This window comes from Ambystoma mexicanum, chromosome 13, assembly GCF_040938575.1.
Source record: "Ambystoma mexicanum isolate Mex_15411 chromosome 13, UKY_AmexF1_1, whole genome shotgun sequence".
NCBI classification, from domain to species: Eukaryota; Metazoa; Chordata; class Amphibia; order Caudata; family Ambystomatidae; genus Ambystoma; species Ambystoma mexicanum.
The window spans coordinates 32,739,254-32,754,831 of record NC_090938.1 but is presented as its reverse complement, the minus strand read 5'-3'; the positions used below and the strand labels follow the sequence as shown (position 1 = coordinate 32,754,831).

At 48.6% G+C, this 15,578-nt stretch overlaps 1 protein-coding gene across 1 annotated transcript; it reads left to right on the top strand.

Moving 5' to 3' along the window:
* The first annotated feature begins 13,202 nt into the window (after positions 1–13,202).
* On the top strand, positions 13,203–15,299 carry LOC138520176 (putative per-hexamer repeat protein 5). The gene has a single exon (XM_069632654.1). It carries the CDS (start codon positions 13,203–13,205, stop codon positions 15,297–15,299), a length of 2,097 nt encoding a protein of 698 aa, XP_069488755.1.
* The last annotated feature ends 279 nt before the right edge of the window (positions 15,300–15,578 follow it).

Sequence of the window (15,578 nt, the reverse complement as noted above, 5' to 3'; positions counted from 1 at the left end):
CGGACTTGCATAGACTATTGTGGGCTAAACAAAATCACAATGAAGGATCGCTACCCCTTACCTTTGATACAGGACACCCTAGAAGCTGCCAGAGGGGCTACCATTTTCTCTAAACTAGATAGGAGAGGTGCTTACCATCTGGCCAGGAATCGCATTGGTGACAAGCGGAAGACTGCCTTCCGCACTCTATTCGGCTACTATGAATACCAGTGTTATGTTATGTTATTGGTTTTTATAAAGCGCACGTTTGCTAGAAGGATCATGGCGCTTGGAGGGCATCAGAAGCGATGGACCTAGAACAGAAAGGTTTTTAAGAGATGGCGAAAGCCAAGTTGGTCGGCAGTAGCCCAGATGGGCAATGACAAGGCTTTCCATATCTTGGCTGCTGCAACCAAATAGGAGTGGGCGCTCTTCCGAGCGTGTCGAAACTGGGGAATGACCATATGTCGGACCTCCCCAGATGGTAATGAACGGCCAGGCTAATAGTGTTGGAACTTCTCATGGAGAAATTCTGGTCCTACTTCATAGAAGCCACGATGAAAAATACAGAGAGATTTAAAGATAATCCGTTTTGGAATAGGTAGCCATTGGAGTGAACGCAGGAGTGGGGATAAAGGCGCCCCATACGCAGTGTTAGTAGACACATCAGCTGCTGAATCATGTAGCAGCTGGAGCGGGTGAATGGTTTAAGGGTACCCAATCAATTCATCTAAAACATTACAGAGTGAAAATCAGGGGATTTGGAGGGACCTCAAAAAAACTAAAATTGGGGGGTTTGCCCCTGACAACAATTACAGAGTGGTACATTTCATTGCGGGCAAAACCCCAACACGCCATCCCTCACTCTTACTGGGCACATAGTATTCCTCAATCTTCCTGGACACACAGCATTCCTCGCTCTTCCAGGATACACGCCAGGAACGTGTACCCAGGAAGAGTGAGGGATGCCATGTATTCAGGAAGAGTGAGAAATGCTGTGTACCCAGGCAGAAAGTAATGTCATGCACACAGGAAGAGTGAGGAGTGCCATGTACCCAGTGAGAGTGTGCAAATTGCATTTATCCAGGAAGAGTGAGGAATCTACTGGAATCTACTGGCCCCACTGGCAGGATGGGCAGAGAGGTGGCCTTTGCCAGACTTAGACCAGAAGTTCATGGTACTGCCCTGGATTGGCCTTGGGTCTCGGCAGCCTTGGGCAAATCGAGGCTTGATGGAAATAGACGGTAATCTTGACATCCCGGAACGTGGGGCTAACATCTCAATTTTATCCTGGAAAACAAGAGGCCACTGGAATCTGTTTGCTAACCCAGCACTGGGAGTGTCAATGAAACATCACCATCTGATATTCCTACAAATTCCAGCTTCTGATGGTTAGACCTCTAAGTGTCAGCCGGCCCGCAAAGGACCTATTGGTCGGTCGTCAGGTGGCCTCCTAACTTTAATTAAATCAAACTCTGATACAAAAATAGTAACATCGATGCGGATCTGTAGAGGTTTCCAAGCCACACACGCCATATTGTTTGCATCAAGGTCGCCTCTAAACCTTCTGTGTGTGTGTGTATACTGGCGTACTGGTGTAATTGGCTTAGAGAAAGCTTTGACTTGCCTATCGTCTAAGGAATAGTGTAGCAACGTGTCATGTGGGCACCTAGTGGTGCTTGGGGATTTAATGCAAACTGTATTGCAAAAGATCAGGATTGTCCTTCAATGCGTGGGATGGTTAAATCCAAGGGTCAAGGCTACTGGGGGTGGTGTGGGATGTGGCTGAATACTTTACAAGGTCTTAGCTTACAAATGGTAAATGATCTACTCTGGGTGACATCCCGCCAAAGCACACATGGAGTAATACCAGCCTAAGCTCCACAACAGATGAAATGCTTGCTGGAAGCCTGCTCCATGCGATATGCTGGGAGTTCTGTGTGCTTGACACTCCTTTCAGCGATCATGGTAACATTCTTACCAGATTGCCCTTTGGGTTATTCTCTCGGCCCTACAGATCTTCGGTATGAATAGCACAGGTAACGGGATCTCATGGAATATGAGGAACACCAAACTAGTTAATGAGTCCCTTGAGTTCCCTATGATAGAGACCTCATACACCTGGAAACGTGATACGATTCAAGCCTTTTGGAGCTGATCTTGTCAATAAGTCAGATGGTACACGATTAAGTTCTGAACAAATAAGGGGTAAGAATATCCATATATATGGTGCTGAGGTAGCGGATAGAAAGCGGCCTTAAGAGCACAGTTAAAAGCTATACGAGGGAGGAGTGGTTATACCCCTTGCGGGACAGCCATTGCCATCAAGAAGGCCAAATTAGAGTACAGCTATTGGCTAAAGGGTCATAGAGGGATCATGTTACAGAAGGACTCCCAGGCCATGTCGGAAACGTTTAAAAATAAAAACACCCTTGACTTCTGGGACCTTGTAAATCAGTATTCGAACCAACCGCATGACACCGGAGAGCATCTGTTACATCTGAGTAAGAGTGGGTCCTTCCTTTTGATAAATTGTTTAGTGTTGCACAAACTGAGGTTGAGGAGACATACTCTTACCAGGACAGTAATGGAAATGTTTGGACTCTCTCATTTGACAAGGACGCCATTAAAGGCATCTTATCGAAGATTCGTTCATCGCACGCACCAGGGCCTAACATGTCTAATGCGTTGTTTAAAAGCTCACAGAGAAACGGGTCTATCGTTTTGAACTTGCTTTTTAAACATATACTGACTACTAACACCTTTCCTCAATCCTGGCAAGTGACTCATGTGGTGCCAATTTATAAAAAGGGGTCAAGCACTAATCCGTGGTGGAATAACAGGCCGATAGCCATTCTGGATGCCAGCAGCAAGAGCTTTGCGACCTTGCTGTTGCAATGAGCTGCAGACATGGGCCGGGGAGGCAGGCATACTTAAGAAGTGGCCGACTGGCTCCCGCAAACACATGAGCAAGTCGCTTAATGGAGTGCAGCGGAAATCCGTGCAATATCTTACTTGGGCCAGACAGTGTGACTCTGTCTTCATTGCCACCATCGATGTGGCTGCGGCCCTTGATGCTGTGACTAGAAATCTACTTTGGGCAAAACTAAACATTCTGGGTATTCCTGAGGGTCTTCCATGTCTCCTGATGGCTTTTCATGAGCAGTCCAGGATTCAGGTTAGATTAAATGCGACTGGCGCACTGTCCAGACCTAGACTGGCATCCAGCAGAGCCAGAAAGGGGTGCATATTGACCCCTGTCTGTTTAACCTTTACAGGCCAGATGTAGGGGATCAGTTGCACCTGGCAGCCCATGCCCCTCTGAAATTGAATGAATTGAGAGTCACCTCCCTAAGCTACGTCATGGATTTTGTGTGTTTGACACAACAGAAATTGATCTTCAAAGGCAGCTGAAGGCTTTTGGCAGTTTTGTGAAAGATCACTCGCTTGCAATCAACCCAAAGAAAACAAAAATCATGCACCCCTCTTGGAGATAGAAGTCGGCGGCTTTCAGAAGGACGGTAGAAGACCAAACCTTGGAACGGGTGGATAGCTTCATCCATCGAGGGTTCCCAATTGTCTCGAGACCATGTAAAATTCAGATTGGAGAGTTGCTGAAGGCTTGTTGCACTGCTTTGACAAACCAAACGGTACGGGTGGACTTTAAATATGGTACCTTCTCCGTACTTCCTGTGCTTAGATTAATTGGGCATCCATTCCTTGAGGCCCAAGCAATATGGGGGCTTTTGCAGGTTTATCAGAACATATGGTTCTCTGTATCAAGACTTAGATTCTGGATTTATGGGGACATTGTATGTCTGCCAACTGGTCCTCTGTATCAGGACTTAGATTCTGGATTTATGGGAACATTGTATGTCTGCTAGCTGGTGTCCTGTATCAGGACTTAGATTCTGGATTCATGGGAACATTGCATGTCTTCTAGCTGGTGCTCTGTATCAGGACTTAGATTCTGGATTTATGGGGGCATTGTATATCTGCTAGCTGGTTCTCTGTATCAGGACTTAGATTCTGGATGTATGGGAACATTGTATGTCTGCTAGCTGGTCCTCTGTATCAGGACTTAGATTCTGGAGTTATGGGAACATTGTATGTCTTCTAGCTGGTCCTCTGTATCAGGACTTAGATTCTGGATTTATGGGAACATTGCATTTCTGCCAACTGGTCCTCTGTATCAGGACTTAGATTCTGGATTCATCGGAACATTGTATGTCTGCCAGCTGGTCCTCTGTATCAGGACTTAGATTCTGGATTTATGGGAACATTGTATGTCTGCTAGCTGGTTCTCTGTGTCAGGACTTAGATTCTGGATGTATGGGAACATTGTATGTCTGCTAGCTGGTGTTCTGTATCAGGGCTTAGATTCTGGATTTATGGGAGCATTGTAAATCTGCTAGCTGGTTCTCTGTATCAGGACTTAGATTCTGGATGTATGGGAACATTTTATGTCTGCTAGCTGGTCCTCTGTATCAGGACTTAGATTCTGGAGTTATGGGAACATTGTATGTCTTCTAGCTGGTCCTCTGTATCAGGATTTAGATTCTGGATTTATGGGATTTATGGGAACATTGCATTTCTGCCAGCTGGTCCTCTGTATCAGGACTTAGATTCTGGATGTATGGGAACATTGTATGTCTGCTAGCTGGTCCTCTGTATCAGGACTTAGATTCTGGAGTTATGGGAACATTGTATGTCTTCTAGCTGGTCCTCTGTATGAGGACATAGATTCTGGATTTATGGGATTTATGGGAACATTGCATTTCTGCCAGCTGGTCCTCTGTATCAGGACTTAGATTCTGGATTTATGGGAACATTGTATGTCTGCTAGCTGGTCCTCTGTATCAAGACATATATTCTGGATTTATGGGAACATTGTATGTCTGCTAGCTGGTCCTCTGTATCAGGACTTAGATTCTGGATGTACGGGAACATTGTATGTCTGCTAGCTGGTCCTCTGTATCAGGACTTAGATTCTCGATTTATGGGAACATTGCATGTCTGCAGCTGGTCCTCTGTATCAGGACTTAGATTCTGGAGTTATGGGAACATTGTATGTCTTCTAGCTGGTCCTCTCTATCAGGACTTAGATTCTGGATTTATGGGAACATTGTATGTCTGCTAGCTGGTGTTCTGTATCAGGACTTAGATTCTGGATGTATGGGAACATTGTATGTCTGCTACCTGATGTTCTGTATCAGGACTTAGATTCTGGATGTATGGGAACATTGTATGTCTGCTAGCTGGTGTTCTGTATCAGGACTTAGATTCTGGATGTATGGGAACATTGTATGTCTGCAGCTGGTCCTCTGTATCAGGACTTAGATTCTGGAGTTATGGGAACATTGTATGTCTTCTAGCTGGTGTTCTGTATCAGGACTTAGATTCTGGATGTATGGGAACATTGTATGTCTGCTAGCTGGTGTTCTGTATCAGGACTTAGATTCTGGATTTATGGGAACATTGTATGTCTGCTAGCTGGTGTTCTGTATCAGGACTTAGATTCTGGATGTATGGGAACATTGTATGTCTGCTAGCTGGTGTTTTGTATCAGGACTTAGATTCTGGATTAATGGGAACATTGTATGTCTGCTAGCTGGTGTTCTGTATCAGGACTTAGATTCTGGATGTATGGGAACATTGTATGTCTGCTAGCTGGTGTTCTGTATCAGGACTTAGATTCTGGATTTATGGGAACATTGTATGTCTGCTAGCTGGTGTTCTGTATCAGGACTTAGATTCTGGATGTATGGGAACATTGTATGTCTGCTAGATGGTGTTCTGTATCAGGACTTAGATTCTGGATGTATGGGAACATTGTATGTCTGCTAGCTGGTGTTCTGTATCAGGACTTAGATTCTGGATTCATGGGAACATTGTATGTCTGCTAGCTGGTGTTCTGTATCAGGACTTAGATTCTGGATGTATGGGAACATTGTATGTCTGCAGCTGGTCCTCTGTATCAGGACTTAGATTCTGGAGTTATGGGAACATTGTATGTCTTCTAGCTGGTCCTCTGTATTAGGACTTAGATTCTGGATTTATGGGAACATTGTATGTCTGCAGCTGGTCCTCTGTATCAGGACTTAGATTCTGGAGTTATGGGAACATTGTATGTCTTCTAGCTGGTCCTCTGTATCAGGACTTAGATTCTGGATGTATGGGAACATTGTATGTCTGCTAGCTGGTGTTCTGTATCAGGACTTAGATTCTGGATTTATACAAAAAAGGTAGCAGGCGCCCCTCTCTCGAAAGAACAAGGCATGACAACCTGTTCAGTGGTTATTAACCACATTGAGAGTTCGCAGCCATTGCTTTTTGCTCACTGTACCTTCACAGATGGGAAATATCCATTTGCATATCAGTCTTTGTCCCGCCCACAAGGGCAGTCCAGCACCGAAATGCTATGGCAATTCCTCTCTGAACAAGAGTACCATCAGCAACCCCATACACGTGTTTCAGCCTTGTTGGGCATCATCAGTGAGGTGAAGCTGAGCCTCTCTAAGCACAGTGAGCAGGGAGTCCACGTCTGGTTGCCCCCAGGTAACCTAGGGTAACCAACCCCAAGTTCCTTTCATAAATACAAAAAAGGTAGCAGGCGCCCCTCTCTCGAAAGAACAAGGCATGACAACCTGTTCAGTGGTTATTAACCACATTGAGAGTTCGCAGCCATTGCTTTTTGCTCACTGTACCTTCACAGATGGGAAATATCCATTTGCATATCAGTCTTTGTCCCGCCCACAAGGGCAGTCCAGCACCGAAATGCTATGGCAATTCCTCTCTGAACAAGAGCACCATCAGCAACCCCATACACGTGTTTCAGCCTTGTTGGGCATCATCAGTGAGGTGAAGCTGAGCCTCTCTAAGCACAGTGAGCAGGGAGTCCACGTCTGGTTGCCCCCAGGTAACCTAGGGTAACCAACCCCAAGTTCCTTTCATAAATACAAAAAAGGTAGCAGGCGCCCCTCTCTCGAAAGAACAAGGCATGACAACCTGTTCAGTGGTTATTAACCACATTGAGAGTTCGCAGCCATTGCTTTTTGCTCACTGTACCTTCACAGATGGGAAATATCCATTTGCATATCAGTCTTTGTCCCGCCCACAAGGGCAGTCCAGCACCGAAATGCTATGGCAATTCCTCTCTGAACAAGAGTACCATCAGCAACCCCATACACGTGTTTCAGCCTTGTTGGGCATCATCAGTGAGGTGAAGCTGAGCCTCTCTAAGATTCTGGATTTATGGGAACATTGTATGTCTGCTAGCTGGTGTTCTGTATCAGGACTTAGATTCTGGATGTATGGGAACATTGTATGTCTGCTAGCTGGTGTTCTGTATCAGGACTTAGATTCTGGATTTATGGGAACATTGTATGTCTGTAGCTGGTCCTCTGTATCAGGACTTAGATTCTGGAGTTATGGGAACATTGTATGTCTTCTAGCTGGTCTTCTGTATCAGGACTTAGATTCTGGGTGTATGGGAACATTGTATGTCTGCTAGCTGGTGTTCTGTATCAGGACTTAGATTCTGGATGTATGGGAACATTGTATGTCTGCTAGCTGGTGTTCTGTATCAGGACTTAGATTCTGGATTTATGGGAACATTGTATGTCTGCTAGCTGGTTTTCTGTATCAGGACTTAGATTCTGGATGTATGGGAACATTGTATGTCTGCAGCTGGTCCTCTGTATCAGGACTTAGATTCTGGAGTTATGGGAACACTGTATGTCTTCTAGCTGGTCCTCTGTATCAGGACTTAGATTCTGGATGTATGGGAACATTGTATGTCTGCAGCTGGTCCTCTGTATCAGGACTTAGATTCTGGAGTTATGGGAACACTGTATGTCTTCTAGCTGGTCCTCTGTATCAGGACTTAGATTCTGGATGTATGGGAACATTGTATGTCTGCTAGCTGGTGTTCTGTATCAGGACTTAGATTCTGGATTTATGGGAACATTGTATGTCTGGTAGCTGGTCCTCTGTATCAGGACTTAGATTCTGGAGTTATGGGAACATTGTATGTCTTCTAGCTGGTCCTTTGTATCAGGACTTAAATTCTGGATTTATGGGAACATTGCATTTCTGCCAGCTGGTCCTCTGTATCAGGACTTAGATTCTGGATTTATGGGAATATTGTATGTCTGCCAGCTGGTCCTCTGTATCAGGACTTAGATTCTGGATATATGGGAACATTGCATGTCTGCCAGCTGGTCCTCTGTATCAGGACTTAGATTCTGGATTTATGGGAACATTGTATGTCTGCCAGCTGGTCTTCTGTATCAGGACTTAGATTCTGGATTTATGGGAACATTGTATGTCTGCTAGCTGGTCCTCTGTATCAGGACTTAGATTCTGGATTTATGGGAACATTGCATGTCTGCAGCTGGTCCTCTGTATCAGGACTTAGATTCTGGATGTATGGGAACATTGTATGTCTGCTAGCTGGTGTTCTGTATCAGGACTTAGATTCTGGATTTATGGGAAAATTGTATGTCTGCTAGCTGGTGTTCTGTATCAGGACTTAGATTCTGGATGTATGGGAACATTGTATGTCTGCAGCTGGTTCTCTGTATCAGGACTTAGATTCTGGAGTTATGGGAACATTGTATGTCTGCTAGCTGGTCCTCTGTATCAGGACTTAGATTCTTGATTTATGGGAACATTGCATGTCTGCAGCTGGTCCTCTGTATCAGGACTTAGATTCTGGATGTATGGGAACATTGTATGTCTGCTAGCTGGTGTTCTGTATCAGGACTTAGATTCTGGATTTATGGGAAAATTGTATGTCTGCTAGCTGGTGTTCTGTATCAGGACTTAGATTCTGGATGTATGGGAACATTGTATGTCTGCAGCTGGTTCTCTGTATCAGGACTTAGATTCTGGAGTTATGGGAACATTGTATGTCTTCTAGCTGGTCCTCTGTATCAGGACTTAGATTCTGGATGTATGGGAACATTGTATGTCTGCTAGCTGGTGTTCTGTATCAGGACTTAGATTCTGGATGTATGGGAACATTGTATGTCTGCTAGCTGGTGTTCTGTATCAGGACTTAGATTCTAGATGTATGGGAACATTGTATGTCTGCAGCTGGTCCTCTGTATCAGGACTTAGATTCTGGAGTTATGGGAACATTGTATGTCTTCTAGCTGGTCCTCTGTATCAGGACTTAGATTCTGGATGTATTGGAACATTGTATGTCTGCTAGCTGGTTTTCTGCATCACGACTTAGATTCTGGATGTATGGGAACATTGTATGTCTGCTAGCTGGTTCTTTGTATCAGGACTTAGATTCTGGATGTATGGGAACATTGTATGTCTGCTAGCTGGTGTTCTGTATCAGGACTTAGATTCTGGATGTATGGGAACATTGTATGTCTGCTAGCTGGTGTTCTGTATCAGGACTTAGATTCTGGATTTATGGGAACATTGTATGTCTGCTAGCTGGTGTTCTGTATCAGGACTTAGATTCTGGATGTATGGGAACATTGTATGTCTGCTAGCTGGTGTTCTGTATCAGGACTTAGATTCTGGATTTATGGGAACATTGTATGTCTGTAGCTGGTCCTCTGTATCAGGATTTAGATTCTGGAGTTATGGGAACATTGTATGTCTTCTAGCTGGTCTTCTGTATCAGGACTTAGATTCTGGGTGTATGGGAACATTGTATGTCTGCTAGCTGGTGTTCTGTATCAGGACTTAGATTCTGGATGTATGGGAACATTGTATGTCTGCTAGCTGGTGTTCTGTATCAGGACTTAGATTCTGGATTTATGGGAACATTGTATGTCTGCTAGCTGGTTTTCTGTATCAGGACTTAGATTCTGGATGTATGGGAACATTGTATGTCTGCAGCTGGTCCTCTGTATCAGGACTTAGATTCTGGAGTTATGGGAACACTGTATGTCTTCTAGCTGGTCCTCTGTATCAGGACTTAGATTCTGGATGTATGGGAACATTGTATGTCTGCAGCTGGTCCTCTGTATCAGGACTTAGATTCTGGAGTTATGGGAACACTGTATGTCTTCTAGCTGGTCCTCTGTATCAGGACTTAGATTCTGGATGTATGGGAACATTGTATGTCTGCTAGCTGGTGTTCTGTATCAGGACTTAGATTCTGGATTTATGGGAACATTGTATGTCTGGTAGCTGGTCCTCTGTATCAGGACTTAGATTCTGGAGTTATGGGAACATTGTATGTCTTCTAGCTGGTCCTTTGTATCAGGACTTAAATTCTGGATTAATGGGAACATTGCATTTCTGCCAGCTGGTCCTCTGTATCAGGACTTAGATTCTGGATTTATGGGAACATTGTATGTCTGCCAGCTGGTCCTCTGTATCAGGACTTAGATTCTGGATATATGGGAACATTGCATGTCTGCCAGCTGGTCCTCTGTATCAGGACTTAGATTCTGGATTTATGGGAACATTGTATGTCTGCCAGCTGGTCTTCTGTATCAGGACTTAGATTCTGGATTTATGGGAACATTGTATGTCTGCTAGCTGGTCCTCTGTATCAGGACTTAGATTCTGGATTTATGGGAACATTGCATGTTTGCAGCTGGTCCTCTGTATCAGGACTTAGATTCTGGATGTATGGGAACATTGTATGTCTGCTAGCTGGTGTTCTGTATCAGGACTTAGATTCTGGATTTATGGGAAAATTGTATGTCTGCTAGCTGGTGTTCTGTATCAGGACTTAGATTCTGGATGTATGGGAACATTGTATGTCTGCAGCTGGTTCTCTGTATCAGGACTTAGATTCTGGAGTTATGGGAACATTGTATGTCTTCTAGCTGGTCCTCTGTATCAGGACTTAGATTCTGGATGTATGGGAACATTGTATGTCTGCTAGCTGGTGTTCTGTATCAGGACTTAGATTCTGGATGTATGGGAACATTGTATGTCTGCTAGCTGGTGTTCTGTATCAGGACTTAGATTCTAGATGTATGGGAACATTGTATGTCTGCAGCTGGTCCTCTGTATCAGGACTTAGATTCTGGAGTTATGGGAACATTGTATGTCTTCTAGCTGGTCCTCTGTATCAGGACTTAGATTCTGGATGTATTGGAACATTGTATGTCTGCTAGCTGGTTTTCTGCATCACGACTTAGATTCTGGATGTATGGGAACATTGTATGTCTGCTAGCTGGTTCTTTGTATCAGGACTTAGATTCTGGATGTATGGGAACATTGTATGTCTGCTAGCTGGTGTTCTGTATCAGGACTTAGATTCTGGATGTATGGGAACATTGTATGTCTGCTAGCTGGTTCTCTGTATCAGGACTTAGATTCTGGAGTTATGGGAACATCGTATGTCCGCTAGCTGGTCCTCTGTATCAGGACTTAGATTCTGGATTTATGGGAACATTGTATGTCTGCTAGCTGGTCCTCTGTATCAGGACTTAGATTCTGGATGTATGGGAACATTGTATGTCTGCTAGCTGGTGTTCTGTATCAGGACTTAGATTCTGGATTCATGGGAACATTGCATGTCTTCTAGCTGGTGTTCTGTATCAGGACTTAGATTCTGGATTTATGGGAGCAGTGTATGTCTGCTAGCTGGTTCTCTGTATCAGGACTTTGATTGTACCATGATAAGTAGGAAGGTCCCCTTCCTAAATGAAGCCTCGGAATTCTGTGAGTAGACCCCGAAATTCTGTCAGTAGACCCCGAATCTGCGGGGTCTTACTAAGGACGATCTTTGGAGAAACCTAACTAGGGTTAAAACGGCACTTTACCAGCGCAACTGGATTGACAATTTGTTTGGAAAAGGATGTTGTGAATATAGCGGCGGGGTGAAACTGCTCTTCGATTGTGATGTGTAATCTTGTCACTGACTGTTATTGTGTTCACATTCCTGTGACTCATTGCAACACCTGTGCAAAGAGCACCAGAAACGGGGGGCGGGGGTTGTGGGGGCGCGCTTGCCCCCTATACGTCAATCTATCCCAATGGCAATGTCAGGAGGACTTTCCTGTTGGTGAGGTGTAGTCTTTTGCAGACTAAAGAGATTCTGACTCGGAACTGTCCCTGTGAGGTTTCTATGGCTAAATGCGGAATGAATGACTCGGTGGGAAACCGCGAGCCCTGATCCGGCAATGCCCGGCGCTCAGAACAACGCCACTACTGGATTGTAGGGGGTTTTGCACCGATGTCCTGGCGCTGGGGCTGCCGACCTTTGGTTGGATTTATCAGGGCGTACGACCACTATGGTGATAGCAGTAGCGGTTCAGGAGTCCCACTGCAGTCTGCTGAGTAGGCCCGCCCTAAACTTTGCCTTGTCTGTTTTATTATAAGGCAAGGGATAGCTAGTCTGGTCTTTTCTTTTTACAGGGTAAAGATGCCTTATTGCGTTTCTGCCTTTCACATTTTCAATGGTTATGCAATTGTTGCTGTATGTTAATCATTTTAAACACTTTCTTTTTTCTTTTCTTTTTTCCCCTTTTTTTCTTCTTTTTTCTTTTTCCTCCTAGTTTAATAAATGAGTTAATATGTTCTGCGCTTACTTTGTAGACATGTCTATAGGGTTTCTTGGAGGCTTGTGTTGTGATCATTGTATTGATACATTATTATCTGTGTGTTTGTTCAAGGCTTTATTGGCAACAACAATACAACAAACCTCGTATACTCTAACAGCAAAGGCTCAGTTATGGGGAACTCAAGAACTGCCCCCCAGCCCGGACTAAAATCGGGTCACAGCATATTCCAAGCATTGGAGCTGCAAAGTCCCAGCCGGGTGTGCATTTTAGCACGTGCACTAAATAGAAATCCACATTATAGGGCATCACTAGATCACTCGCTGAATGCACCGGCCATGGGGGAGGGGCTGAAGAAGGGGGTCACGATGGAGCGACGGGGCCAGCAATCGACAGAGGTGTGGGGTCACGAAGGGAGGCAAGGGGAAGGGGCAGAAGGCAGAGGGCAGGATGAAAGGGGAAGTGCACAAGGATCGTAACAGAGCAGAGGGTGGGCGAGGCCCAAAGGTGGGCAGAGGAATGACGGGCAGGTTGGAGGGACCGGGCGAGGGCACGGGGCAGGAGGCAGGGGACTCGTACGTGGGCAGAGGAATGGCGGGCAGGTTGGAGGGACCGGGCGAGGGCACGGGGCAGGATGCAGGGGACTCGTACGTGGGCAGAGCAATGGCGGGCAGGTTGGATTGACTGGGCGAGGGCACGGGGCAGGATGCAGGGGACTCGTACGTGGGCAGAGGAATGGCGGGCAGGTTGGAGGGACCGGGCGAGGGCACGGGGCAGGATGCAGGGGACTCGTACGTGGGCAGAGGAATGGCGGGCAGCTTTGAGGGACCGGGCGAGGGCACGGGGCAGGATGCAGGGGACTCGTACGTGGGCAGAGGAATGACGGGCAGGTTGGAGGGACCGGGCGAGGGCACGGGGCAGGATGCAGGGGACTCGTACGTGGGCAGAGGAATGGCGGGCAGCTTTGAGGGACCGGGCGAGGGCACGGGGCAGGATGCAGGGGACTCGTACGTGGGCAGAGGAATGACGGGCAGGTTGGAGGGACCGGGCGAGGGCACGGGGCAGGATGCAGGGGACTCGTACGTGGGCAGAGGAATGACGGGCAGGTTGGAGGGACCGGGCGAGGGCACGGGGCAGGAGGCAGGGGACTCGTACGTGGGCAGAGGAATGACGGGCAGGTTGGAGGGACCGGGCGAGGGCACGGGGCAGGATGCAGGGGACTCGTACGTGGGCAGAGGAATGGCGGGCAGCTTGGAGGGACCGGGCGAGGGCACGGGGCAGGATGCAGGGGACTCGTACGTGGGCAGAGGAATGACGGGCAGGTTGGAGGGACCGGGCGAGGGCACGGGGCAGGAGGCAGGGGACTCGTACGTGGGCAGAGGAATGACGGGCAGGTTGGAGGGACCGGGCGAGGGCACGGGGCAGGAGGCAGGGGACTCGTACGTGGGCAGAGGAATGACGGGCAGGTTGGAGGGACCGGGCGAGGGCACGGGGCAGGATGCAGGGGACTCGTACGTGGGCAGAGGAATGGCGGGCAGCTTTGAGGGACCGGGCGAGGGCACGGGGCAGGATGCAGGGGACTCGTACGTGGGCAGAGGAATGACGGGCAGGTTGGAGGGACCGGGCGAGGGCACGGGGCAGGAGGCAGGGGACTCGTACGTGGGCAGAGGAATGACGGGCAGGTTGGAGGGACCGGGCGAGGGCACGGGGCAGGAGGCAGGGGACTCGTACGTGGGCAGAGGAATGACGGGCAGGTTGGAGGGACCGGGCGAGGGCACGGGGCAGGATGCAGGGGACTCGTACGTGGGCAGAGGAATGACGGGCAGGTTGGAGGGACCGGGCGAGGGCACGGGGCAGGATGCAGGGGACTCGTACGTGGGCAGAGGAATGACGGGCAGGTTGGAGGGACCGGGCGAGGGCACGGGGCAGGATGCAGGGGACTCGTACGTGGGCAGAGGAATGGCGGGCAGCTTTGAGGGACCGGGCGAGGGCACGGGGCAGGATGCAGGGGACTCGTACGTGGGCAGAGGAATGACGGGCAGGTTGGAGGGACCGGGCGAGGGCACGGGGCAGGATGCAGGGGACTCGTACGTGGGCAGAGGAATGACGGGCAGGTTGGAGGGACCGGGCGAGGGCACGGGGCAGGAGGCAGGGGACTCGTACGTGGGCAGAGGAATGACGGGCAGGTTGGAGGGACCGGGCGAGGGCACGGGGCAGGATGCAGGGGACTCGTACGTGGGCAGAGGAATGGCGGGCAGCTTTGAGGGACCGGGCGAGGGCACGGGGCAGGATGCAGGGGACTCGTACGTGGGCAGAGGAATGACGGGCAGGTTGGAGGGACCGGGCGAGGGCACGGGGCAGGATGCAGGGGACTCGTACGTGGGCAGAGGAATGACGGGCAGGTTGGAGGGACCGGGCGAGGGCACGGGGCAGGATGCAGGGGACTCGTACGTGGGCAGAGGAATGACGGGCAGGTTGGAGGGACCGGGCGAGGGCACGGGGCAGGATGCAGGGGACTCGTACGTGGGCAGAGGAATGGCGGGCAGCTTTGAGGGACCGGGCGAGGGCACGGGGCAGGATGCAGGGGACTCGTACGTGGGCAGAGGAATGCCGGGCAGGTTGGAGGGACCGGGTGAGGGCACGGGGCAGGATGCAGGGGACTCGTACGTGGGCAGAGGAATGGCGGGCAGGTTGGAGGGACCGGGCGAGGGCACGGGGCAGGATGCAGGGGACTCGTACGTGGGCAGAGGAATGCCGGGCAGGTTGGAGGGACTGGGCGAGGGCACGGGGCAGGATGCAGGGGACTCGTCTATTGCTCATTTCTTGAAGTGATTGACAGCTTCAGTTGGACACATGTAAGGGATGGGGGACGGCGGGACAGAAGGAAGGAACAAGATAGCTGGGGGCAAGACACAGAGAGGGCAGAAGGGTACTGAGGATGGCCATGCGGAAGGGGAAGGGTTGATGGTATAAGGGATGGAAATGTGGAAGGGGCAGCGTGGGGATAGGCATATGGAACTGGCCTGTGGAAGGGGTTGGGTGGCTATGAGAGATGGGGAAGCTGGTGCATTAGGGTGTGGATGGGTATATGAGATGGGGAGGCTGACGCGT

Excerpts from the sequence above, each read along its gene's own strand:
- LOC138520176 (XM_069632654.1), top strand. The coding sequence starts at position 13,203 with ATGGCGGGCAGGTTGGAGGGACCGGGCGAGGGCACGGGGCAGGATGCA.